General features: G+C 37.8%; 1 protein-coding gene across 1 annotated transcript in view; it reads right to left on the bottom strand.

Annotated features, from left to right (window-relative positions):
- Positions 1 to 2,797: 2,797 nt before the first annotated feature.
- The window catches only part of SETBP1 (SET binding protein 1), a 268,893-nt gene continuing 246,065 nt past the window's right edge, over positions 2,798 to 25,625 (bottom strand). The window contains exons 6-7 of the mRNA XM_085213603.1: positions 14,706 to 14,873; positions 2,798 to 8,559 (exon numbers count right to left, since the gene is read on the bottom strand). Of these exons, the coding sequence (XP_085069729.1) occupies positions 8,003 to 8,559; positions 14,706 to 14,873 (725 nt within the window). The 3' untranslated portion in view covers positions 2,798 to 8,002. The remainder of the gene's footprint in view (positions 8,560 to 14,705; positions 14,874 to 25,625) is intronic.

A 25,625-nucleotide genomic window follows, 5' to 3' on the forward strand; every position in this document is an offset into this window, starting at 1 on the left:
CCAAGATGCTCAGAACCTGAAGAATTTTTTTTAACAGTTTTCTGAAGTACAGTGGGGTTCCGAGAAGTAGTAGCTACTAGTGCTTAGCTATCATTCCAGTACATAAAAAACTATGTCCAATTCTTTTCCCAAAGACTTTCAACTTCTTTTCCCCTCTTTCTACCACAGCTCTTATAAAACTATAGTGATCTAACAACTAATGTTGCTGAACCACTTTTCCAAACATTTGATTTTAGTGTTTTCGCGGTATGATATTTCTTACAGGCAACAAACAACAGTAGTTTATATTACATCATATTACTAGAGGCACTCCAAAGCCACTTTAGGCTGAATAGTTTCCATTAGGAAAATGAAAACAGATCTTTTTCTCCTGCAAACTACTTTAATATGTTTGAAACGGATAGTTCTGATCTGAATAAGCTGAGAATGTGAACCAGTGGTCCTGCTCCATGTTACAGGGAAAGTTAATTGTCTTAATAAAATGACTTATAATGGCACTAATATTCTGTTCAAATTCTCTTACAGCTCCTGCTTTCCTGCCAGTTGTTCCTACAGGTCACAATCAAATATGCTTGATACTCCACTGCGAATTCTGTACTTTGTTTTAGCTCTGAAACCTCTGTGTTAGTGCAGTAAAGATGTGTTTCATTAATTACTCATAAAAGGCCAAACTTATTTATTTATTTATTTATTTATTTATTTATTTATTTATTTATTTATGGTGACATCTATGCTTCCCTTTGCTTTCTAGAACATGTAGGATGATATGTGCTGAATTTCTCTTTCCCGTCATTAGCCTTCTCAAAGTCCCTGGAAAATTCTCCCATTTCGTAAGAGAAGAATTGTTCTCAAGTTAAGTGCATGCTTTGTGTTATACAATAGCAAACAATGCTGTCATTGCACACAAAATGCAGGGATCTCCACCAATGAAACTTCTCTTTACACATAATAAGTTCAGCGGATAACTGTGGAATATGATGGGAAACAGAAGCATGGCAGAAGTCAGGATTTGCCTCTGCTAGCTGAGGATGAGTGGAAGTCACCTTGATCAGCTGCTTTGTCCTGGAAGACATGAACAACCTCCACTGTGAAGAGTGAATTAGGATCATTTTAGATCCTGGAGATACTATTCATCTCCTTATCCATTGTAAGAAATTCTCTGATTTCTAACTTCAGTAATATGGAGAATGACAAAAGCAGGTTTGAACAGGGTTTTGTTATTTCTGTGAGTAAAGAGTGCTCAGAAAAGAAAAAATAATAAAAAGGAAGATGATCAGCAACATTATTTCTAATACAGTCTGAGTTTTTGCTACTTTTGATTATTTCAGGTGGAGATTAATAATATGTAATATATTCTATGTAAATTTGGAAAGCACTCAACTCCAACAAAACAAACCATGAGAATTATACCTAGTTAATAAAAGCTACCTGAAAAAAGGCAATAATATACCAGAGCTTGTGATTTTCCTAAGCTTCTTTTTTTTCCCCCTGAGATTTTCAGAAATTTTTCTCAGGGTAAATTCAAATACATAATCCTGGAGTAGTTATCAAGGATGAAATAGACACAGAGAGACCCTTACAAGAGCCTGAATGTACCTTGGTAAAACCAATAGGACTGCTGAACAATGACACCTTCCAGCCAGGAAGAGACTAGAGAGGAGTGTGGCTATCTGATACAGTCCATGGTATGAGTGATCTGGTGGAAAAAAGAGATTAGAGGCGAGAATGCATGGAAAACTCACATAGTTCCTTATCCTCTCTACAACAGAAAACCAACATCCCCAACTTCCTCTCCAAACAGATGCTTTCCCTGTCTTCTCCATCATCTCTGCAAGGTGACACCATGAAAATACAGCAATGCTAACTGGCAGTAGGAGGTAAAGCTCAGAGAAGAGCCAGCGGGAGGGAAAATCAGTCCTCAAATACTGCAGCTGCAAGCACAAAAGCTGACAGTTCACAGATGCTTCCAAGGAAGTCTTACTACAGGTCTTTTACAAAAAAAAAAAATGGTTGCAGAGACTAGTGGCTTACGCATCACAGAGTCTGACACAAGCAGTGAGCAAAAATATCAGCGCTTTTACAAATTGTTGTCAAATGCTGAGCCTGTGCATGTGTTAGAGAGACAGAGAAGAGAAATAAAAAAAAAGACCCATTAAAATGAGATCTTTGGAACAGCTCTGCACCAGAATCAGAAAGCTGGATGGAACCCTGGGGGGAAATGTTGACTGAGGGTTGCCCTTGTGGTTTGGATGACACTGTTCCACCAAGGTGACCCATCCCAAGAAACTCCTGAAGGGCAGAACATGAGATGACACATTCACCTATTCTGCCTGAGCATAGCTGCCTGCTCAAGTGAGTGGGATTTCTTTTTCATGAGCAATCAGGAAAAAAAACTCCTGAGATTCCTAACCCCACAGGGATTAGCAGACAACAATCCATCTGCTGCAAGAGTGGAAATCCCACCTGTGCGACAAGTACCGCCATGCTGGTATAGACACCACTTGGACAACTGATCTTTCTCTTCATGTGGAGACATACACAGCCTCAAAGTGTGAAGAGCCATTTCGTCACTGTTGGGATCTGTGGCACTGTCCATTTTTAACTTTTAAGGGTAGTCCGGAAAAGAGAAGAGAAGAAAAGAAAAAAAAAAGAGAAAAAAGAACAGAACCAAAGCATGTTTTTCTCCATTACCATAAAGAGGGCCTGTGAATGCATGGTATTAGTATCCCAAAAACTATTAAACTCCTTAGTGATGAGAAACAGATGGAAAATAAGACAAAAGAATTCACAACTCATGTTAGACTGAATTGAATTCCTTTAATTTCACACAATGAATAACATATGAATAGGATTAACTTTTTTTTTTTACTTTTTTTTTTTAGTTAAGTGCTCTATACTGTGCTAACCTGATTTGGTAGCGAAAAGACTGAGCTTTGTTTTAGAAAAAAATGTTTAAAAACCAACATCTAAGATCATGAAGGAGCATGACATTAAAGCATGCCAGATGTATCTAAGCCTCAAAGAACATCAAGTCCATATCCATTTTTAAATGTACAAAAATGCTTCATGAATAAAAACTGTTACAAAAAGAACATTTCAAACAATGTACAAGTTTTGTTTTTTTGTCTTGCCTCTATATTCAATAAAATACAAATACATTTTTTTGCTCTAAAATATGTTTACATACAATCAAAGTAGAACATGCAAATTACACTTTAAAAAAGGCTTTTAAAAACCACTTATGAATACAAACTAAAAATTAGCCAGCACGACTTATAGAACAATCTTGTGCCCCATTCGTTTGATTTTTTTTTAATTTTTTTTTTTGAAATACAGTATATACATATTTAACACTTCATGTGCATTTATTATTTAAGAAATAGCTTAAAAAAATAAAGAAAAAGAAAAGTAAAACAAACCAACATGGGATTGAACAGCTCCCCCATGTTGTCCAATTGGCAGCTCTTTTAATGTTTTTACAGTTTTTTTCTTTTTCTTTTTTTTTTTTTTCTATTTTTTTTTTCTATGTAGTGTTTTGTACAGCCTAGGCAGGCAGCTTAAGGAGATCTCAAATACATGTCCTTTGTTAAGATGTGCTTCTAATTTTCTCAGAACTGCTGCACCCCAGTTTTTGGATGATGTGGAAGGAAGAGGCATTGCAAAGGCATGATGTTCATTTTCTCAATTCAGAAAACCATCCTGTTTGTTTTTTCCTTTTTCCTATCTCTATTTTTTCATTTTTTTTCCTTCAGGATACTATTAAAATGCACTGTTTAAGTGCAGTCCTGAATCCGGGCCTGTGAAAATAAGTGTTGGGTAAATCTTTGTGTATGGAAGGGTGAATACTTGTCATACTGTTGTAATGCTCAGAAGCCCTAGTAATGAATCAGCATCTTGTTGTACCAGATGCTACCAAAAAATGTAAGAACACAAATCAAATACTTTACATGGATGGTCTAAAGAACTGATGTCCAGTGAAAAGGCATGGGCTATGCTATATGATGACACCCGAGTAGCTGATTACTGTTGTCACTTGCTTAGTTATTTTCTTTTTCTTTTTTTTTTTTTGGCAGTTACCCAAAAACATGCAAGGTGCTTCACAGAAAATTTAATAGTGAAGGGCTCAAGAAATTGTCAGTATGAAGCTCTTGGAGACACAAGTGGTCATTTATTTCTTTCCCTCTTCTTTGTCCTTTTTCTTGGCCTTACACTGGTTGAGAAATATAGGGCCCACAGAGAGGATGCAAATTCATGGCATCATTTCACATAGCTGACAGCCGTGTGATTTTGTTTTGTGTTTTTATTTAAGCATGCTAAAATGTGTTAATCTGTGACATGATGGAGGTCTTTGAAAGGCTCTTTTGGGTCTTAACAAGCAAAAGGGCTTTCACCATAGTTTCATACAGTCCTTGGAAATGTGCAGAGAGAATTTAGAGAGTTCCTTAGTAAAACTTCCTAGTTGTAAGGGAAAAAAAATTCAGAAAGCTCATTACTGGAATATCGTTGGGTAATAAACTGCAGGAGTGGGATTTTAGCCTTAAGCCCTAAAACTAAATCCTTTATGATCTGCATGTAGTACATCGCCTTATAATATTATTCTGTCAGCAACTTGCTTATCATATTTGTAGACTACGCAACATGCAGAACACAAATAATGAGTGCCATCTAACAGTATTTCCAGCCTGCTTTCATACAAATTAACAAACTAATCTTGCTGCCGGCCAGGCCTGGCTGCACAGGGCTGTTATTTGAATGAACAATCAAGACTGTATTGTGGCACTGTGCTCTCCCAAAGCATCCTCTCTGCAAATAATAAATTTTGGGCATCTGGGCTACGATACATCTTATATGTATAGCTTGCAGCTACCAAGTCTTGTACCCTTAGCCTTCGTTATTTTTAGGACCAAAAGTACCTTTACATTTATTTTTCTGCCTTACATGAAGTGCTCAGTGAAGAGAATATGGGGTTGTTCTTTCCACAAGTGGGTGCTCTCCTTAAGTGTTTTGCCTCTAGCAGCATCTTGGATAGTAGTTTTTGTAAAGTTAAGAACATTTTCATAAAATCATGTAATCACTTAGGTTGGAAAAGAACTTTAAGACCATCTTCCTCCAGCAGTGCCCTGACGGTACTGGATCTGTAGCTGAGGACCCCACATTATTCAGTAATCCCCAATGGTGGGGTTATGCCCAGAGTCAGCCCAAATCCAGTCCTTATTGTCACCCTGTAAGGTTTGATGCGTCTTGAAACCACATGAGGCGTTCAACGACAGAATTTGGTTCTTTCAGACCTTTGCTCTACTTGCTACATGTTGAAATGTCCTTCAATGCTAACAAAGAGATCACTGACAATGAAACTAAGGATAGATGGCTTAGTTTCAGATTATAAGCTACCTATAATACCAGACACATTTTCTTTTTTAAGAGACACCATCAACTACTTTCAGGCCCAAGGGAAAGACATTAAAAAAAGTTTCTGAATCAACTAAACCTCAGTCTGATGCTTTTTAAGGCAGAAGGGAAGAGCTGGAAGAGGTGTAAGCATTTTTTCTGCAGGCCTACATCTTCAGTCAATAACACTGTGCTGATTCAAGAGAATTGAAAAGCAAAGTTGGTTGTAACAGAAGGAGCAACCGGTCAGTTTATTTCTAAGCTGCATTAATTGGAAAACAAAAAGCGCGAATGAGTATGATGAATGTTGCAAAACAAATTGGAAACAATCTTCTGTGATCCATCTTATCAGTTGTAAGGAGAAAGGATCTCAAGAATTGTTCCAGCCTCAAACAAAACAAAACAAAACAAAACAACAACAACAAAAAAAAAACAACAAAAAACCCCTTTCCCAGCCCCCCAGCCCCAGTCCAAACCCCAAATGCATTCAGTTTTAATAAGCTAAGGTGCTATCACAGAAGAAAAATCAGTCTCTAAAAATTATGAGTTATATGTTTACAGTGTCCCTTTAACACTATAGTCTTGATATGATTTTTGTAAATAAATAACAGAATAAAAAGGAATTATTATTATTATTTTTTTTTTTTGTGGGGACTTGCTTGTTGTCTTTTTTTTTTTTTTAATGTCGTGCTATTTGAAGTTTCCTTGGCAATATGCCAATTAAGGATTTCTCAAAAAAGTGAATAACAGTTGGCTTGTGAATCATTAAATAATTCCACTCCCTACTCCCTTGCTGGAATTTTCCCTCCCCCCTCCCATTTTAATATCCATCTTGCCATGACAAGTGTTGGGTGTATTGAAGGACTTTAAAAAGAAACAAATTGAAAGTACATATTTCAAATTTTAACAACTGACTGCTTTTTTTTTTTTTTTGTTAAAAAACAAACAAAAAAACAAAACAAAAAAAAACAACCCCAAAAAACAAAAACAAAAAATCAAACTATTTTTACTGCAATGGAACAGCTTCACGTTCAGTCTTTGTTTGAGTTAAACATTTTAATTGGGCTGTGGAAATGGATCTTAGGTATTTTACCCAAGTTAGATCAATGGTTAACGTACAAGTCGAATGAGAAATGTACAATTTGAACTGACCATTTAAAGAGACGATTTGTCACACACAGTTTGCATTCATGCAGACTGAGAGCTTTATAATTACATTATGTACAAAAAAAAAAATTTTTTTTTTAGTTTATTAAGGCAACCACAACTTGGAGAACATGTCCAAAGTGGCATTAATACAATTGCAGTGGTGATACCCTTTGAACATTTTTATTTTTATTTTCAGGTAAGAACACTTATTCCTTTTCTTTTTTAAGAAATAATTGCCAAGAAATAACCTATTTTCCATAGGGTTTTGTTCTCTATTTTTTAAAACAATCTACTTTATCTATTTTCTTTAAAAGTACATATCAAGGCATTGCTACCCAATGCAAATAATTTGGAGCCTGGGTTTCCCATCATTTTCCCTGGGAACTGCAGGTGGTAAAAACTGGTAGTTTTGGGCCCTGTTTTCTTACTCTATTTTTTCTGTTCTACTTTTTTTTTCTTTTCTCTTTTTTATCTTTTTTATTTTTATTTTTATTTTTTTTTGGTGATTTTGTCCATGTTTACTATAACTCTATTCCCCAGAAGTGTCTTGCTGTTCTCTACTCATATGTACCGAGCATTAAAACAACTTGGTTGATGGATGACCCCTTTTTCACATGCCATTGGAAATGCCAAGTTGCTTCGTAGAAATGTGCTATCATAACTGAATATCCATGTACACCTTATTAGAAATGCTGTGATATTCTGTTGTTCCTTGGGATAGCACTCGGAATGAGTGTGCGCGCGTGTAAGGCTCTACTTTTCTATTGCCTATATTGCAGCTAGTTGTAACTAGGCAAGTAAATGAGAAAAAAAATATATATAGTTCTAGCAGGAGTCAGGCATTTGGGGTTATGTTGCCCCAAAACCTGGTAGTATATAAAACTGAAAAAAAATTCAAACATATTATAACCAAGATCACAGTTGAGAAAATTACACTATTTTTTTTCTTGCTTTTTTTTTCTTTTTTTTCCCTTTTTTTTTCTTTTTCTTTTTTATTTATTTAATTTTTTTTTTTTTTAACAGTGATTTCTACTATGGTATGGTTATTCTTACTTTCACCTGGCCCACCAAACAGAATCTGAGTTGAGCATTCAGCCCTAGTGACAATGCTCAGCTCTCTGCAAGGATGACCTCCCGCCTCCGGGTATGGTGTGAGCACAGCAATGCTGAGATGTTGATTAGTTTTGGAAACTGCAAAGTAGACAATATCCCCAACTTAGAAATCCCCCCCCACCCCCCTTATCCCCACCTTTCCATCTCCTCACCCTTTCCCCCTCTTTCCTGGGGGACTGGGACCGAAGTGATGAAGAGGAAGATGTGATCCCCATCTCTCCATAGTAAGTTTTGGCCACCCAAGTGACAAGTCCAGTGCTGCCTTGGGGGCAAAGCAGACTGTATTCCTCCAGTCTGTCAGTCCTGACGTACCCTGCTATCAGCACTTGATGTCCAACAGGGTGTGCTGGCCTTAGGGAAGGCCTTCGCTTTCACTTCCTCTGCCTTTCCTGTGCCGCTTCACTTTCATGTCATCCTCCTCCTCTTGCGGTGATTTGCTCTTCCTTTTCCCAAGCCGGGGTGTCCGGGGCAGAGGGAGAGGGGGCGGCAGTGGCGGAGGAGGAAGAGGAGGAGGTGGTGGTGGTGTTTCTCGAGCCATGTGTATGACAGCCTCAATGGTGGCCATGATTGTGTCTTGAGTGGCTGCTTGCTCCAACAGCAATGGATTCAGTGTTGGCTTCTGACCTCTTTTGCTGGGAAGGTCAATGCATTTCTCCAGAACGGGCATTTGGTCTCTGGAATCTTCATCAAAGGAGAGAGGTTGCTTACGTGGACGGCCCCTCCGCTTCTTGACAAAGTTATTGCCTGTTTTTGATTGTCTCTGCAGCCGCTTGGCTTTCAAGATCTTGTTTACGTGATCCAGGTTCTTCTTTGTGGACAGGATCTTGGTGTAGTTACACATCTTGCGCACCTCACACTGGATTGCTTCAATTTCACGGCGCTTGAACCTTTTTTTCAGCAGTGGACTGGCTGTTGGGAGACAAGGACAGAAACAAGGACTGGATCAAACAAGTGAATGGAAATCCTGCCTTCAGTATTACGAAGACAGGGAGCTTCCAAGCCTGATAGGCTGAATATGACTACTGAAGAAGTAGAAGATGTGAAATGTGAAATGGCTCTGCATAGAAAAGCAATATGTGAAAAATGAGTAATTTAGTGCCATCCCAGAAAAATTACTGTTACCGCCCCTTCTGCTGTTCCAGATGATAATCTAAGTTTAAGTTGTGCTCACAGATCTCTCTCTTGACTTCTAAAGCAGCAAAACTTTTCTACAGCAGTGTTTTACTGTGGGTTTAATTCAGTCTCCTTCTCTAGTGGGAAGGAAAAAAAGGGCTGCTTAACACAGGTGTTACATCTGTCCACCATAACTACTGAACTTAAAATACTCTAGACATATGCTCCTGATATCTTCGCCTTGGTTTTTAATGCTTGCACATCAGATATTATTAAAAATGTTTGTTACTGAAACTACTGGGCACAGGCAAGTTCAGTGGCTTACTCCGCTTGTGTTAAATTCATTAATTCTGCCTGGATTTCTTTAGTATCATCTCTGCAGAAACTAGCTGAAACTACTCTGTCATCTAATTGACTTTAATGGCCCCTGGAGCAAGCTCACTCCTTTCTGGTTCTGATCACTTTAGATCTGAAAGAAGTCCAAGGCAGTTAAGTCTCTTGCCAAGGTCACATCATGAGTCATTGTCAGAGCTGGAAGAGAGTCCAGCATTTGTTGGCTTCTTGGCCTTTACTAAGGACATAAGATCTTGCTTGTTTTCCGTAAATTATTTCACTGTCCGTTAATGAACATGGTGTCTGTTCAGAGTTCAAGATTTCCATGTAGATTACAAGTAACTAGCTCTTCGTGAGCAAGACAGAATGTATTAATTCTATTACAATAATTGGTGCTCCCTTTCACTCCTAATACATCAATTCTGCACTACTGGAAAAGAAATGACGGAGTTCATGATTTCTTTCCAGTAAAGATTAAAACATCCCTAAATTAACTAAATTAACCTCAGCTCATGTCTACTTGCAAACCTAATTTACACCTGACTGTCAAGCAGTCATTTGGCTTTGAAAATACTTGAAATTTCTAAACCAGCCAAGATTTCAAGAAAGGTTAGTTTGAGGGTTATCACTTTCTTCATGATTAACAACATTATCTTCTAGCAGCAGTTTAAAATAAAGTTGCTTGTGTAGCAACTCTGTAGATAACCAGGAGCCATCAAGTGGCAGAATCTTCCCTTGCTCACTATGACAGATTTGGCATACGAGCCTTACTTACTGTCCTCCCCTCTTGGACAACATAAAATATTGGCTCTTATACTACCATGTTGCTTGGATTCAGCAAAGAACTTGCATAAACAAACGCAAGTTACAATGCAAGAAGTAGGAATGAGTCATAAACAAAACACAGACATATGCTCTCTTATAAATAAAGACCTGGATGGCCAACTTCCCAAAGTCTGGTTTTCATTAATTACAAAACAAAATACATTTTCCATATGTAACCCGCTCCCCACACCAAACAGAAAAATAAAACCCATTTACAGTTTGTGATTCACAGAGGACAAAAGAATAGAGGAATGCAGTCATTTTGGTACCAAAGGAAAAAGAAGAAAATAAATGTCCAAATTACTAAGGGAAATCTAACTAGTTGCACAGAATTTCTCTCAAGTAGGTCACCTCTAAAAAGTGTGGATGTAAGAACCCTAAAGGCAGCTGGCAGTGAGCTCTTTCTCAGTCATGTGATCAAAAAAGTTAGATTCTGGTCACACAAAACAGTTACTCTCAGGAGCTTCACTCATGACTGACACACAAAGTCCCAATATTTCCATTCCTAAGCATTCAGCTCCTTTGAATTCCTCCAAAATCCTGAGAAAAGTTTCAGATCAGAATATTTAATAAGTCAAACACTTTGCACACCATTTGCTTCTGCATTTTGCCTTTTATCACCATTGCCATGTTGCCATGCATCACCATTGTCATGAGCCATTTGTGAGACTTTTTGAAAACTCCCATGTTCAAGATGCATTTTTTTTTCTCAGAAAGCTAATGATGTAAATTTTGCAGATGAGAATTTTAGCAAAAATTAAAAGAAAAGAAAATTAAAAAAATTGCAAGGCCAGCAATAAAATTAGTAGATTTGGCACTAGTCTCATCTTTAATTGGAAAGACAGCAGGCCAAAGGACAGGAAACTAATTTGAAAAGGAAAATCTGCACAATTTTATGTCTTTACTGAGATCTATCAGTATCTGTTATTTCTGCAGTTCAGTATTATCAGCCCACTGAAGTCAATGACATCTACTTTCCATTTTCAAAATAGGAGTTTACTGCCATTTGACATGACATTCTCCTTATCACTGATACTGAATAATATAATACGCGCATGTATTCTCTTGGTCATACCAGCTCCAATGGGTATCCTGAGCACTCAAAAAGACCAGGACACTAAGGCTTAGAGACCTGAGTGGATCTCAATAGCGTGTAGGCAGAAACTGAATGTAGTACTCGGTGCGTCAAGTTCTCCAAACTCAGTTGATACATTAACATGTATGGGTAGATATTTACACATAGATGTAAATCTGAGAGCTGAAGATCCAGTGCCTTCCTTTATTGTCTAGATACTTCCTTACCCTCCTAAAAATTTACAGACTAACAGACCCTTTCAATTTGGACTGAAACTCACTTTCTCTCTAAACAAAGAAACAAAATTGTTCTACGCTATTTTACTGTATTACCTTTCTTTCTCCAATTTTTTTTTTCTTATAAATGCTTTGATGCTTCGTAGCCTTTATGATTTTCTCAGGAAGTTTATTAGTAACTACTAATGCTTTTGCTTTTCTCTCTAGCTAGCTGCTGACTTGCAAGAGTTGTTATGTAGTCTGTCAATAGTCAAAATGCCTGTCTTGAATAAATAATATCCCTTTAAGTCAAGCTTTTAGAGGATGTATTAGGAAAACCAATATTATATTGGCTATTGAGATTCAGGGGCATCTGATTTTAAATTAGGAGAAGGGTGACTATGTGGAAAAGTGTCTGATGGGTCTGCAGGGAGAAGATTTGATGAGGTGTGCTTATGACAAAATATCAGAGAGACCTGCCAAAATAAACTACTATTGAAGCGAGAGCCATTGGGTGTTATCAATTCATCTGGAAGCTCTTGGTCAGCAATCTTTTATATAAAATATTTTTCTATATTGCCATGTGATATACTGCTTTGCTGAAAACCAAAGATAAGTTCTAAGCTTTCCATTTTATCCAGACAGATCTTTCTCAACGTTGGATCCAAATTTGATCTGTTTTCAAGCTTTGTTGTTCCATTCTTGCACATACTTTACTATTTGCATATGGAAACCTTGCTCTGGCAGGAAGAATTTCCCCTATCGCTACCTGGTAGACTTTATCTCAAAAGAGATGAGGAGGAAGTTGGCCAGAGTAACAAATGTTTGTATACAGGCACAGGAAGATGGGATGCTTCTAAGAGATGACGCAACATGATGGCAACCTCCAGTTGATGGAGGAGACTACAGGACAGAAAGCAGTACAAGAAGGAGAGGAGTAAAGGGAGGAGACTTTGCTGCCTGGACAAAGTATTCTATTCACACCTTACCAGGCTGTAAGGCTATATGTTGCCTCTGCGAAGGCCTGAAGCTAGTTGGCACAGTCCTGACCAAAGTGAACAGAGTCTGGAAATAGCTGATGCAATGCAGTCTTAGGTTGGGGCTAAATGAATCTTTCCTTGTATTGTGACTGTTCACACTTGAGGACATCGATCTGCTTGCTGTAATCAGGATATTTCCTCCAGACATAGCTACAAGCAGTGACAGCTTGAGTTCCACATAGCAAAGAGGTACTGGAAAAGACACTTTCCCCACCACAGAACCTGCCTGGAGGCTTGCAACAACAGAGAGAAGGAGGGCATAACTGGAAAATCCAGTACTGTGGAAAAAAGCAATCAGAGCTTAACAGAAGGCAGAGTTCAGGCATCAGAAAAAGGCTGTCAGAAAGACTCTTCTCTTCGTCCATATGAAGGACCTGTTATGGGGGATCCTTATTTCTGAAACATCATTAGAGAGCAATGGGATGAGGAAGCAGTTTGGCTTCCCGAAACACAGACAATTCAGACAAGCACCTCTATTTCTAATCTGCTTTCTGGAAGCTGCTGTCTGAAACTTGCCCCATGCTATCAGAGACATGCACATTTCAGTTCTCTTTCCAAACGCTCTGTCTCAAGTGCTGGTTATGAAAACAAACTGGAAAATTATGCACTACTGCTGCACATAGCTGCTGCTTATTTCTACCCAATAAAGCTTTTGTATTTCTCCATCCCTTCCTTTCTTACCATAAAAAAAAACCAACACAAATAAACAAAAACAAAAACAAAAACAAACAAACAAAACCACACCTTGCCAAGCTACATCAAAGAAGAAAGAATTGGTGTTAGTTTTAAAAAACACAGCTTTACACATTTAAAATAAGGCACACAGAGGTCCTGTATTTGCCAGTGGGAGAAGACGCACTGTACCTTTGTCTCACAGATAAATTAAAGTGATTGCAGGCCAAGCTGGGAAGTTGAACAGGGTTGATAATACACACAGCTTTCGAAGCAGTAAGAGAAGTCTCTACCAAAAACATACGTTCAAAGGTTAACTTACAGGGGTCTGAAGAACCCATTCCAGCACAATGGTACAGAACACAGAAGTGAGGCAAGATGTTTAAGATGCTTTAGAAGTTCTTCACTGTTCCTCTAACTTTATTCAGAATGGCTTTGGTGTGTTTGTGACACTAGGGATCAATCTTACTGCCTGTCATTCTCCATCCTTTCAGATTTGCCTGAGGCTGCTTGCAAGAACACAGCACGGAGAAGACTGCTCAACAGCTGGGCTCAGTTTGTCCACTTGGTTTGAATGAAGGGATTTTCAAGGAGCTCCCCATTAGTTACAGGAAACCCAAAGCACTGTCCTATTTTCCCATTAACACAGCTTCTTTGTTTTCTTTAAATTTCAACATCTGGGCTACAGATAAACCAACAATTTAATTAGTCTTCTGAAAATCGAGAGAATGAACTATTTCAAGTCTAGCACACACTTTCACCTTGAAAGTGATCATAAAATGTTTGTGTGCTTTCATTCTCTGTTGCATTAAAAATCTGTCCTTAGTTTATACGTAGGAAAGTATTAAAGGCTAAACAAAGACTCCTGATTTTCTTATGTAGAAATTTATCCTTTTAGAAGCCACTTTAGGACATGTCCTTTGTTTTCATTCTTTATTCAGAAAATCAGAGAAAAACAAAAGGAAAGCACTGAAACAGCAATTTCAAATGAATAATTAAGTATGTTATCATTCCATAACTGAGGGATACAAATATATTTTTTGTTCATGTGGATTCAGATGTTTGACGAGACTAAGAAATTCTTAATGGCTGCATGTAGGATACGGTATGGTGGGTTCTCCATTCACTGGAACCTATGACATAATTGAAGATCAACTTCTCTATCTGTGCTCAAGAAAAATCATGATGATGATGGAATGACTTGGCTTGATTTCTGACAGTATTAAGCTGTATTACCTTCCAGTGTGATTCCAAACAGAAGCACAAAGTATAAGTTGATTGAAAAACACATTACTCTGGCTTATTTATTCCTATGTGCTTTAAATCGCTGTTCATTGCTCTAAACAACTTCACATTTTCAAGACAGAATATTATGCTAAAATCACTGAAGTATGCTGAAAGAAATCTCAGCTACTTCTTAGTTATTCACTAGATATTCGTGCTACATGGATGGGAACATTCAAATAAATGAACAACAGGGCTGAGAAAGAAACCCAAGAGCCTTACTTCAGAGTCCCCTGCTAGATCATAAGTGCTCTTGTTACTTGTATCCTCATTATTGCACAAGTACTGTTATGTGAATAAAATAGATTTGATATGCCAAGATATGATCATGGTAAGAAAGTGTTAAGAAAAATTACAGCCTGATTATCACATCGGATATGCAGATTTGCAACAACTACTTAAATCAGGGAAAGCAGAAAAAAACACATATTTTTCAATGCAGTGCCAGTAGAAAGAGGGTGGAGGAGATGTAGAAGGGGTGGAGAGAAACCACTTTACCTGCTTCAGATGTTGCTGATGATGAAGGTAGGAGAGATAATACTGGAGTCGGCATTGTAACACTCTCTACAGTTGCTGGTTTCCTTCTAGTCATCACGTTACAGGCAGAACTTTCCATTTTACTATGAAGTGAAGTCTGGTCTGCTTTTAAGTGGGGGCCTACAATTCCTGGGAAAGAAAGCAAAATTTGGATGAACATTTAGGAAGTAATCTGAGTGTGGAATATCTGGAATTGTGCATTCGGTGACAGTCCTTGCCAATCCAGTATATTTTCACATTTCCCTGTAAGTGCCTGATTTCAAGATCTAATGTAGGTTTGATACTGACAAGGATCAACGTTTTTAATAATTTCTAATACTTTTGCCTGAAGGGTTATAATCAGTGATCTCTATAACAATGGTAAACCAACATGGTAATTCTATATTGTTACATATTACTTTGCAAAGATATACCCCCACCTTTACATGTTTTAAAACAGACATGTTTCGTATCTCTTTTAATCGGGATCATCTATTTGTCATTCTCTGTATAGTTTGTTCTCTGCACATGGTTACGTACTTCTGTAGTGACTTGACTGAATGTGTACTTCTCCTGAGTAAAGAGCAGGCATCAATAATGGCACGTCATTCCCTCTCTAAAGCACGTCAGACTTTTACACATTTTTTAGCAATCCTCTTCCTTATAAAATTATACTTTACAACTCATCAAAGAGGTAGGAGTTTAAAAAAAAAGAAAAAGAACTCTTTGTCATACTTTTGTTTGCCAACCAATTCTGATGGCATATGTAGATTACAGCATGGAATGAATTAACTTAGAAATATACAGAGGGCTAGAGAGAAAATAAAAGCTATGCAAACAAGGGCTGTTAAATTTCTCCCTTAGCAATCTTCCTCACACTTTCTTATGACTTGAATTCTTATTACCTTATTTTTTTTTTTTTCATGTAAATTTAATTCATTAAATTTAAACTACCGTTTTTAAAATTTTACATATCACATCTTCCTGTCTATACATCTGAGTGTATGCCCGCCCATTTATATATTATATCTGTATGAGTGGATATGTAAATAAACATTTATGAGTACATGAATTTACTAAGCGAGAATTCAGCTAAAATAGCTCAGTGTTTTTTACAGAAAAAATTGGGAGGTTTTTGTTGATTTTTGTAAACTCCTAACAGTGGCTGTTTTATAAAAATCCAGTATTTCTGCTTTCATGAGACTGAAGCAAAGATGAGGATCTTTTGTTGTGTCTTTACTAATTTACGAAGACCTTTCTCAGTGTCTGCAATAGTGGACTTCAACATATGCAGGACAGCCACTCATTTTTCAAATGTAGCTCTTCTTAAGTAATTTCTTTTTTTCAAATCTTAACTTGTGCATGAGCCTCAGAGAAAATATAGATTCTGGGAATTAAATTACATGAAGATTCATAAAATCACGGAAGAGCTGATGCTGGGAGAGACTTCTGGAGCTCATCTAATCCAATTCCCTTCTCAAGCACAGTCAGCCAGTTACCAGGACCACATCCAATTAGATTTTAAATATCTTCAAGGATAGAGGCTTCAAAATCTCTTTGAGTAAAGAGAAAAGCACCATCACACTGATCAGGGATAATTTCTCTTCATAAATCTCTGGATTTTTCTGTGTCCAGTCTACTAAAATATTCCCTAACCTGATCCTCTTATAGCACAAATATGTTTTCTTTCCTCAGAGGGCTCATCACCTTTGGGTCTCTAAAGACTAGACTTATCAGGAACGTTCAAGGTGAAGAAGACATTGAATACTTTGTTTTATTCCATGCCACAAGTGTCTCTGTTCCATTCAGCACTGTGCCAACGTTTTCCCTAGTCTTTTTTTTTTTTTTTTTTTTCCCTGCTCCTGTACCTGTAGGAGCATTCTGTGTTGTCCATCTGCCCTCACTAGATTCAATTCCAGATAGGCTTTGGCTTTCATGAGCCCACCTCTGTATGCTTAGATATTTTCTCTATATTTCTCCAACAGTTCCTGCTTTCTCCTCTTTTTTGCTTGCTTTCCAAGTCTGACATTAGTTAGAAGCTCTTTGCTCATGCATGCAAGTCTCCTGCTACCTTTGCTTGAATTGATGCTCACTGTTGTGGAACATTTTTGAATTCAGAGAAGGTAATTGAAAATCAACAAGTTCTCCTCAAATTCACTTTTCTCCAGGGCTGTGACCCATGATCCAGTAAGATTTTTCAAAGCTGGCTGCAGTCCTTTTTTTTCCTTTGATGCTTTTATTCCTTTTACTCAGGTGAAACTCTTCTCTTAGTGTTTCTCTAACCTCAGAGGATCTTATGGTCATAAAAAAATGAATCCACCAGCTGCACAATGAGTAGTTAATACACAAAAACTATCCAGCCTTCTTCAAGCCCTTTCATCTCACTTGCAGGATTGAGGAGAAAATCACCTGCATCCTCATGGCCTTGATCACAGCCCTTGGAGGCACTTAGCCAGGATAGATAAACTCCCGAATTCCAAAAATCTAGCAATATTATTAGTCCAAGGACTGCTGAAGCTTTGGATGCCTCTCCACAATGTCACTGATCTAAGTTCCAGGCTATTGGAAAATCACTTGACAGCAGGTCAGATCAGAAGACTGGGCCCTTCATCTTCTGCGGGGGTTAGCACCCATTGCTCTCCCTGACCACAGCTGGTTAGCATCTGGAAGTTCCTCAAAGAGTTCCTTAAAGATCTTCAAAGAAGTTCTCAGAAGATCAAGATGATCTCCAGGCAGTTTGCTGCCTCTGTTGGCAGTACTCAGCCATTCCAGATATAAACATTCTCTTGCATTCACAGTTGGAGCTGCTATGACAGTTTCTACCTTTGTCCTTGCATGCAAAATGAGAAATAGTCAGGAAACCTACAAGACCCCACAAATTGTGGAAAAGATCTCCATCAGACTCAGGCAGAGGACTAAACTGGTGAGAGGAGTCTGAAAGATTAGGGGCTACAGAATGAATGAGTCTGGAAGAGGAGTCTAGATTAAAAACCTGCAACTTAATAAAGTAGAATGAGTCCGAAAGCAGAAATATTCAGAGCTGAGACAGAATTGCAGTCAGAGGTCGTGGCTTGGAAGAGATATACTGAGGAGCCTTTGCATATTAGACTGTACATTCTCCCAGAGCCTCAAATTGAGCACTAAGCATCTCAAATTGTATCCATTCAACTTCAATCCCTCTCTGCTCAGCTTCTCTATTACAAATGAGAACAATAATATACCCCTCATCTCAAGAGCAGTGCTGCAAAAATAAAATTATCAACATTCATGAAACATTCATCTATTCATAGCAAGGCTTAGAAATGTGGAATAAATGAGACACGGGGTCACTCACTGAATACGAAGAGGAAAATCAAACTACCAAATAGCTGTTCATTTGGTGAGTGCTATACATTGAATAAAGCACTGTTCCACAGAAAGACTGAAATATTTGGCCAGACAATTATGCTTATGTGATCCCAGGACTATGGAACCGTGCGTATGAAAAGCTAAGGCTTCACCATCCCATAGTGCTTGAGTTTGAGGCTTAACATTACTTTTTCACGAATGTAGATTGTGCACAAGAAAGGTGCTTATGTGTGGGTGTATGTATCAATATACATTCATATATATGCACGTGCATATAACAACCTCATAAATTCAGCATCTGGTTCTAATTAAACTGAACAGCCTATATAAAGAGCTGTATGAAAACATGCAGCTGTAACCTGTTAACCTCTATTGATAAAAAAAGGTCTCTGTGAAGCTGTGCTTCAACATATCAAGGGACAGTCATTCATTTTTCAAAGGTAATCCCTCACAAACCACTTATCCTCTCAAATCTCTACCTGCACACAGTGTTTGCATTAGGGACCTTGATTTATGGATTCCCACTCCTTGGATGGAGAGGCCGACTTCCTGTTGCCGTGGTTACTTGGATCTTGGTTCAAGGTTAAACTACTCCCAAATCAAAATCAGTGGCAGGCACAGCATCTAACAGCCAGGTTATTGACTACCTTAGGATGCTTAAAGGTCAAAGACCAAAGTGCTGCTTACTGCTTTTGGAGTGAGTCAATATTTTCAATATTTTTATTCTGTTTCTTTTGAAGAAGTAGTTGCTGCTCAATTACCACCTACTTGGGTTTAGCAAGGTCATACAAATCATTGAGAAAAAAATCCTCCCCCTGCACAAGAGATACAAATGTAATGAATTACTTCAAAGTCTACATGGCCCAATTACAGCTCATCACTGGTGAATCATGGATTTGGCCATCTGTCTTTTGTTTTATACAGTTGGTTTCTTGAGCCTGTATCACTCGCTTTACTGAATTTTGCCTCTGAATTGAGAAACAGGAATAATTTATGGATTTGAAACACACAATAAGGAAGAATCATTGGGTTTCCGTCGCAGATACCAAAATGATAACTGAGAATTGGAGGCACAGCTGGACAGCTATGGAGTTGTAACAATTTTCTCACAAGGCTATGATTCATACTACTGTACTAGGATGTTTACCCTTCAATCAAACTGACCCACTGAAGTGGGATCAGCACCCTTCATTGGATTATTTCTAGTCATTTAGTCTCTGTTTAGGAAATCTGAAATAAGAGATCACCCTAGTTCAGCACATATTTGAATAAAGTAAAAATAAATAGTTCATAACACAGTGAAAGGGAGCTTATTAAAATTCGTGCTCTATCCATGACTCAAGTGTTATTTCATCTTTTTTTTCTGCTCCAGACAGAGCAATATGATGTGTACAGGTGACCTGTTTCAGATCTTTTTTTACCACTTTCTAGTTGATCTTTGTTTATTTCCTCCAATTTAGAGACTACTTCACTCGTGTCTTAAGTTATCTGAGTCCTGCTGATATCACAGAGAACAGTCATGCACATGTTCACTTGAACAATGGGCAGCAGAGCAGGGAGAAAATCAATCATTACTTGTTAAATGAGAAAGAGCAAAGGCAAAAGGTAGCTTCAAAAACAGAGGTAGATGTACACAAAGGAGATTATCAAGAACCTAACACAATAATGGCATGATTATAAATAAATAATCATGATGATCATTAATAAAAGGGTGAACCACGAGTAGCACTCTTCTAGTTCAAGACAGACTGACAGAAAGCTGTGCATGAGGAAAGACAATACTGACGTAAAATGGGCCCTTCACTTAAAGATTTATGGGTCCCCTGGTACTGGCTAAGCAACTTATGAGCTCTGGCTGATAATTAATACATTAATTTTAAAGGCCTAGTCATTATTATTGTTGTTATTAAGTACTTACATTGCAAGTAATGTGGTCTAGATCCACAGTGCTAGGTTCTGTACAAACGGATTAATTAACTCGCCTTGTTTTACTGTTATACTGTGTTCACTCTATTTATCGCATTCATTTGTTTTTTCTCATCTTGTATCTATACGGAAAAGTGGCTGGACAACGTCCACCTTTTCTTCTTTTATTTGTGTGCAGAAGCTAGTACAGCATGTAGCCAGGCTGGAACTCTAAGTGCCAGTTCAAAAATGATCAATATCATTTTGCCATTGGAAAAAGAGAGAAAAAGGTGATAAAATTGATTACGCGAAGTTTCTGTTGGGAAAGATTTGTCTTTAGTAAGTGCCTTGAGTTGGATCTCACATTCCCCACAGATTTTGGAAATCCATGGCTGTACTTAACATGTTTATGCATCCCACTGTTGTTATCAGAAAACTCTTAAAATTTTTCTTTCACTCTCTGCACAATGTAGCTACATAGAGCAGTTGCACAGGGATGCACATTTAAACATTAAATTAGTATTTGCATTTAAGACAGTATTTGCATTTTGATAGCTCTATGTTTTGAATAAAAAAAAAAACAAACAAACAGAAAAAGCCTTGTATCTGGGTGTATCTTTTTAAAGGCTAATTTTAAATAAATCAGTCAAAAGTTTGGCATTGCGTCACATTCCAGAAGGGAGAACTGAATTACTATGTGATAAATGTAGTTAAGGAAAGTAATTATTCTTCTTAAAGTAATATTATTACCTTTCTAGCTTATGGAATTCATTTCCCTGGATTCTATTTGACGTGTATTATCATTTTAAAATAACTGTACTTTCAACGTACAGTGCTGCTTTATGGCTTCTGGTCCTTTTATCTTCCTTCTTTTTCCACTACTGCATTAGAAACCTCAAATTTCACCTCTCCCATGAAGGATTTTCTGTTCTACAGGATATATCCCCCTGCATAAAACCAAGTTCCTGTAGAATAATAAAAAAAAATTACTCTCACTGCCAACAGGAAAAATTTAAGACATGGAGACTGCTTTATTTCATTCCAGCTACTTTCTTACTTTTTTTTACTTTTTTTTACCTTTTTTTTTTTTTTTTTTTTTTTTTTTAATATCAGGTATCTTTAGAGAAAGAGAGAGAGAGAATAAGAAAGCCATCATTAGATAGATCTTCTGATCTTTATCTGCAGTAGCACAGTCAGAAGAGCTAATGCTATGATGATAGCTTTGAAATCTCTTAGGAATTGGATAAAGAGAAGTGATAGTGATGAACTCCCAGCTAATAAACAGAGAGTGCTTATTTCTGCAGAATGATCAATTTCCAGATGTCCTGAGGCTTGTCTGATACAGTTGATTTACTCATTCTCCCTCACTTCACTAATAAAGCTCAAGTCCAACATCAGATTAGAGAAGAGCCAGATTTCTTAAAGGGGCAAGAGGAGGGCTGGCATCATGGAACGTAAATGCTGGGAGACATACTAATCTCTTCAGCCTTCTCCCATAGCCACCAAGCTGTCTTAAACAGCTGCTTTCTGCTGGAATCATACACTTTATCCGCTTTGGGTTAGTACAGTAATACAGACAATTAATTTGTTATCTTGTTAGTGGAAATTTAATGCAATGATCTAAAAGAACTCTTACATATTGTGATAAACTTTTGTGCCTCCAGGGTGCTTCTTTTCCATAGGACTCATTTCACATCCCATCCATTATGTAAATGAGATGTGGAAATAGTTTAGTTCCCCTAATGTATCTGTACACTGATGGATTGCACAAAGTCAGCCCTACTGAAACTAATGAGGTTAAGTGCATCTTGCCATTCCTTTCTACTTGGGTGAATCTGCGCCTGAGTTCAAGAAATTCAAGTCCTCTTCACTGTCCTGAAGATAATTGTGTTTCCTGACAGGAAGTATAGTGGCAATAGTTGCATACCTGAGGCCTCAGAAGGCATTCCTTGCAAGCAGAGCAAATGCTATTGCTATAGACAGATGTGGGGTTGTCTGTAGAGGATTCAACTCATTTTTCCTCTTAGGGAGGTGGGTACCAGGACTGTACTGAGCTATGTAATGGCATATAATGTTGAATACCACCTAGTTTTTGTTATTCTCCATGCAAGAACTAAATTCAAGGAGGAAAGAATAAGGAAACATTATTTTGCTCATCATCCAGATGAATCTCCTGCCCCTCTTGCCCTTCCAGCTAAGAGGATGATCAGCTGTAATTTGATTTAAAATGACAGTCTTCTAACTGTTTCCAACTTGTATTTTATATTATTAGGCTTTCTAGGAGATGGAATCTTAAGCCTAGCATTTTGGTTTTGTTTTGGTGTTGCTTTTCCCATGGAATCCTCCATCTCATTCCTTCCACCCTCCTCTGCATATTGCCAACATGAACACAGAGGAGACATGAAACAGGAGACTGAGGAATAACAGATGTGCATCTTTGGCCATGGGAATCGAAATGATGTGTGCAGAGAAGTTCAGTCCTTCAAGGACTGAAAGAAGAAAACTGATTTAATAGAGCTGATGGAAACAGTTCAGATGCTAGAACAGTACAGGGTTCTCAGTCCCCTCCAGCTCCCTTACCTTCAGGCAGGGTGGAACTGGGGTTTGAAAATACCATGGAAGAAACCACCAAAATTTGTCATGCCAGGAACTGATGAACACAAGGATTTCCAGCAGAACTTGGATCAAAGTAGAAGACTGTGTGAGCTTTTGTCGGGTGACAGCAATCAATAAATTTAATGAGAGAAAAACCCAAGGGTTCAAAAGGCTAATTCAGAGTCAAAGGCTCCAATATCCCAGGCCTTGTGAACACGGATTTAAGCTACAGGGACTTGTTAATAGGTTCAAATTCAAGGGTTTGTCCTGCCTAGAGCCTGGAACATTCATTGAGCAAAAAGATACAGTTTACAGTTGCTGGAGACAGACAGAATAAAGAGAGACAGACAGAAACTGATGGTGCTGAAAAAACTAAATTTGCCGTGAAATATTTCAACGAATGAATCATTTAATACACAGTGATGAAGAACTAATTTCTCTTGCAGAGGGGGAAGGACAAACATTAAAAGCTTTGAAAGATGAGAAACGAAAATAAGTATTCGAGGGAGCATAGGAGGATAGGCTGGAAGAGTGAGCTAAAGGGCTCTTTTTTAAGGCATTAAAAGCCATTAGGTATTCTGAAGGGCAGAAATAATAATATAAAAAAAAACATATATGTAGCTGCGAGCAAGAACCAGCTTAGAGATGAGTAGTCACGCTGAAATGAACTGTCAGAGTGGATGACGATATGCTCACTTGAGAGGAAGGAAACAGGAGCTAGGATTTCTTTCTCAAGAACACAGCTGAGGAAAGACAGATGGGGGAATTTCAGTCTGTAAGTAATGAGAAAAGTCAAGGGTGGTGTTTGGAGTTGTTGTTTTTCTTAACAACAGGGATGATCATTTTTAAATGTGGCAGATAGAGCTGATATCCCCTAGGCAAATGGAGTTGGGAGCAGTTTGTATTTATCACAGATTAAATGGGACGGTGACAGCTTTGGTAGGAGAGTGCTGGCATGAAACATGGGCAGAAAAGTCAAGTTGCTGGTGGGGAGGATGAATGAGGAACCAGGATGGGGCTGATGTAATGATGGAGTCATTTTTCAGGCACAAGTGGTGTAGAAAAGGTTGTGAAAGATAAGAGAAATAAGGAAAACTATTAGCAAAAATCTTGCTGAACAAGTTTGACTAAGATACCTCCACCGAGAAAACAGAGCACAATATTCCACCAGAAATTATATAGCTTAGGTTCTCTCTGCATGTGCATCCTGTAAAAGTGCATCAGTATAATTAAAAAAAAACTTAACTGATGTTTTTTCTTTTGTAACTAAAATGTCATATTTGCACTACAATGATTTCAGTAGATAGGTGGAGACGTTTGTGTTAGAAAGGTAAGCTATACCAGAGATGTTACTGGAACCCACTGCACAGAAGGATACCAAAGAACCAGGTAGGCATCTCCACCATCTGGCTTAGTCCTGAAATATCTGACCTTCTCTTCAGAGGGGTTCACACCTTTCTAGTCTCTGCAGCCACAATCAAAGGCAGCTGTGTCACAGTGGTAGGCACTTGGAAACAGGTGGGATTAAAAATTAGCTGAAATCCTTTCCCTGAATTCAGTCACAGAGCTGATAAGAACATCCAAGACTGCTGACTTTCTAGTTAGAATCCTCCCTGCTGAGCAGCCTGGGCATTTCATTTCTTTTCTTTATGTATGACAAGCTATGCTCCAGTTCATACAATGAGAAATACTCCGAGTACGACATAGACTGGAAATAAAATCTCAGCTCTTAATGGAACTCCCAGTATGCCCTACAATCTAGGAGACCATAATGGAGGAGTTTTTATTTTTAGAAGATCTTGTGCTGACTATGTTTTAATATCTGAGTCCATTTATCCCACATTAATGCTGATTTATCATTAAAATGAGTGCTTGCTTTATCAGCACCAGAAATGAAAAATAATACACACTGGGAGTGCATATATAGTTCCTCTCGCTCTCTACATTTCAGATCAACAAATACAGGGCATTTATTCTCAAAACCACAGTAATTGACTGGAATATGAAAACTGAAATCTATTTAAATAGATGTATAGGTAATATCATAAGTGTTATTACCAATTAACCTTAGCAACAAAATTTAAATAATTAGTTAGCACTGTAGTATGTTGTACTTTGATTGTTACTCTATTCTAATGGCATTCTGAAAATGATCTCTCTTGTAACCTATCAAAAACTTCAGTGATAACTGTTGCTCTGATACAAACCCTAGCATAAAGCATTTGTGTCTTTTTTTTTTTTCCAATTAAAATTCTGATAGGAAATACTTCACTGAGAGTGATTTTCATTAAAATTCTTGCTGCAGAATGCTTCCTTTAGCAGTGTAAGAAGGATGGCAAAGAGACCATGTGTAATAAGGGCAGAGAATGCCTTCATGGAGCACATAGGAAGGGATCTGACTGATGAAGAAGAGGTTAAAGAGGTGAAGAGTGCAAAGTGGAATGAAACAGGGAATAAAGGGCATACTGGGAAAACCCTAAATGCTCTTAACCACTGACATTTGGAGTTATGTTATCAACTTGAATGCTGCATATCAATGTCAATATCAATCCAAATTTCCAGAGTGTTTTTCTGTATAACTTTAGGGCAAGCTCATCTTTAGTTTTCTTGTTTAGTAATACCTAAAAAGATGTCCTACGTCCTTCTCCAATGAACTTCTGTCCACATAACCACATATACTTATAATACATTACTACGCAGACCAAATACAGTAAGGTATATCAGAGAGGGAATATAAGGATCCAGAAAGCTCTGGCATAGCATCATGACAGAGAAAAGATGTAAGCAGAAATTTCCTTTAATTAAAATTGCTTTGCTGTGGTAATTTTATTAACAGAATGGATATATTTAACAGTGGCAGAATTTGCTGAAATTCTGACTCTGACTGAGATTTTAATCAGATCATCAAACTACAGAAAAAAAGAACAATGAACTTTTGGAATCTGCCAAGAGTAGTATCTCCAACCTTTGTGCTTGAAATTAAGCTTATAGTGTTCATATCTCTGTAAGGATTTACCTAATTATAGGTTCTAGATTCAGACAATTGTTTATAGC

Source organism: Meleagris gallopavo, chromosome Z (assembly GCF_905368555.1).
Source record: "Meleagris gallopavo chromosome Z, MGAL_WU_HG_1.1, whole genome shotgun sequence".
NCBI classification, from domain to species: Eukaryota; Metazoa; Chordata; class Aves; order Galliformes; family Phasianidae; genus Meleagris; species Meleagris gallopavo.